Source organism: Carlito syrichta, unplaced genomic scaffold, assembly GCF_000164805.1.
Source record: "Carlito syrichta isolate Samal-C Ts95f unplaced genomic scaffold, Tarsius_syrichta-2.0.1 Scaffold288376, whole genome shotgun sequence".
NCBI classification, from domain to species: Eukaryota; Metazoa; Chordata; class Mammalia; order Primates; family Tarsiidae; genus Carlito; species Carlito syrichta.
In genome coordinates, this window is record NW_007232472.1 from 5,511 (window position 1) to 6,908 (window position 1,398).

General features: G+C 54.3%; 1 protein-coding gene across 1 annotated transcript in view; it reads left to right on the forward strand.

Annotated features, from left to right (window-relative positions):
• ATP8B3 (ATPase phospholipid transporting 8B3) overlaps positions 1–1,398 on the forward strand; it is a gene marked incomplete at both ends in the record, with an annotated part of 12,802 nt that overhangs the window by 5,504 nt on the left and 5,900 nt on the right. The window contains 1 exon segment of the mRNA XM_021710289.1: positions 263–378. Within this exon segment, the coding sequence (XP_021565964.1) occupies positions 263–378 (116 nt within the window).

The following is a 1,398-nucleotide window of genomic DNA, read 5'->3' on the forward strand; positions in this document are numbered from 1 at the left end:
GCTGGATTAGTGGGTGGACGAGCGGGAGGCTGTGTGGATTGGTGGATGGATGGTGGGCGGGTGGGTAGGAGGACGGACGGTGGCTGGCTGGATGGGAGGATGGACGGGTGGCTGGCTGGATGCACATGTGGGGGGGCGGAGGAGGGCGTGGGCGGACGTATGGATAGCTGGATGAGTCAAAGGACAGCTGTGCGAGTGGATGGTGAGTGGAAGGGTGGAGGGGTGTTGAGTTGGGCGGGTGGACGGAAGAGGGGACGGGTAGGTGGATGCCTGGCTTCTAACCCTGCAGGTTTTGACACAAAGATAATGAAGAATTGTGGCAAGATCCATTCCAAGAGAACCAAGCTAGACCACCTGATGAACAGGCTGGTGATCTTGGTGAGCGGCCACTGAGTACACGCCCCAGGGAACGCAGAGGAGAGGCAGGGGAGCCCCCTGCCCCCAGACACAAGCACTGGCCGTCCTCTTCTGGGCTCAGTTTCTCTCTTCTGCAAAATGTGCAGCTTGGTCCCACAGACAGGTCTTTGGGTCAGACAATCTTTTGTTAAAATGACAATTTAAAAAAAGGTTTTATGAGATAAACTTTACTCCTGATGTCCTTCCTCCCTTCCTCCCTTCCTTCCTTTCTTTCTTTCTGTTGGAGTCTCACTCCGTCGCCCAGACTGGAGGGCAGTGGCCGCTCCCGGCCACCGCAGCCTCGACCTGCTGGGCTCCGCGATCCTACCGCCTCAGCCTTCCAAGGAGCCGGAATTACAGGCGTACGCTACCACGCCCGGCTGATTTTTTGATTGATTGTAGAGATGAGGTCTCACCAAGTTGCCCGGGCGGGTCTCGAACCCGCGGGCTCAGGCCATCCACTCACCTCGGCCTCCCAAAGGCGCGGGATCACAGGCTGAGCCACCGAGCCGGGCTTCTTGATGTTTTTCAAACCCTTAGGAAATAAGATTCTTATCTTTCCTCCACTGAAATGTAGTGATTGTTAACCTTTTGCTAAGTCAACTTTATCTTTTCTAAAGTCATTGTGATAAAAAGCACCAGCTACAATCTGGGTACAGTGGCTCATGCCTGTAATTCCATTTTGAGAGGCCAAGACAGGGGGAATCACTTGAATCCAGGAGTTCAAGACCAGCCTAGGAAACATAGCGAGGCCCCATCTGTACTTTTAAAAATTAGCAACAAAATCCTGGAAGTTGCACCAAGCACCCTTCCATCCATCCATCCACCTCCTCACCCATCCATTTGTCTATTCACCCACCCATCCATCCACCCACACAGCCACCCACCCACCCACCATCCATCCACCAACCCGTCTACCCATCCATTCATTCACCACCCGTCCATCCATCCATCCACGCGTCCTTTCATCCATCCACACAGTCACTTACCCACCCACCCACC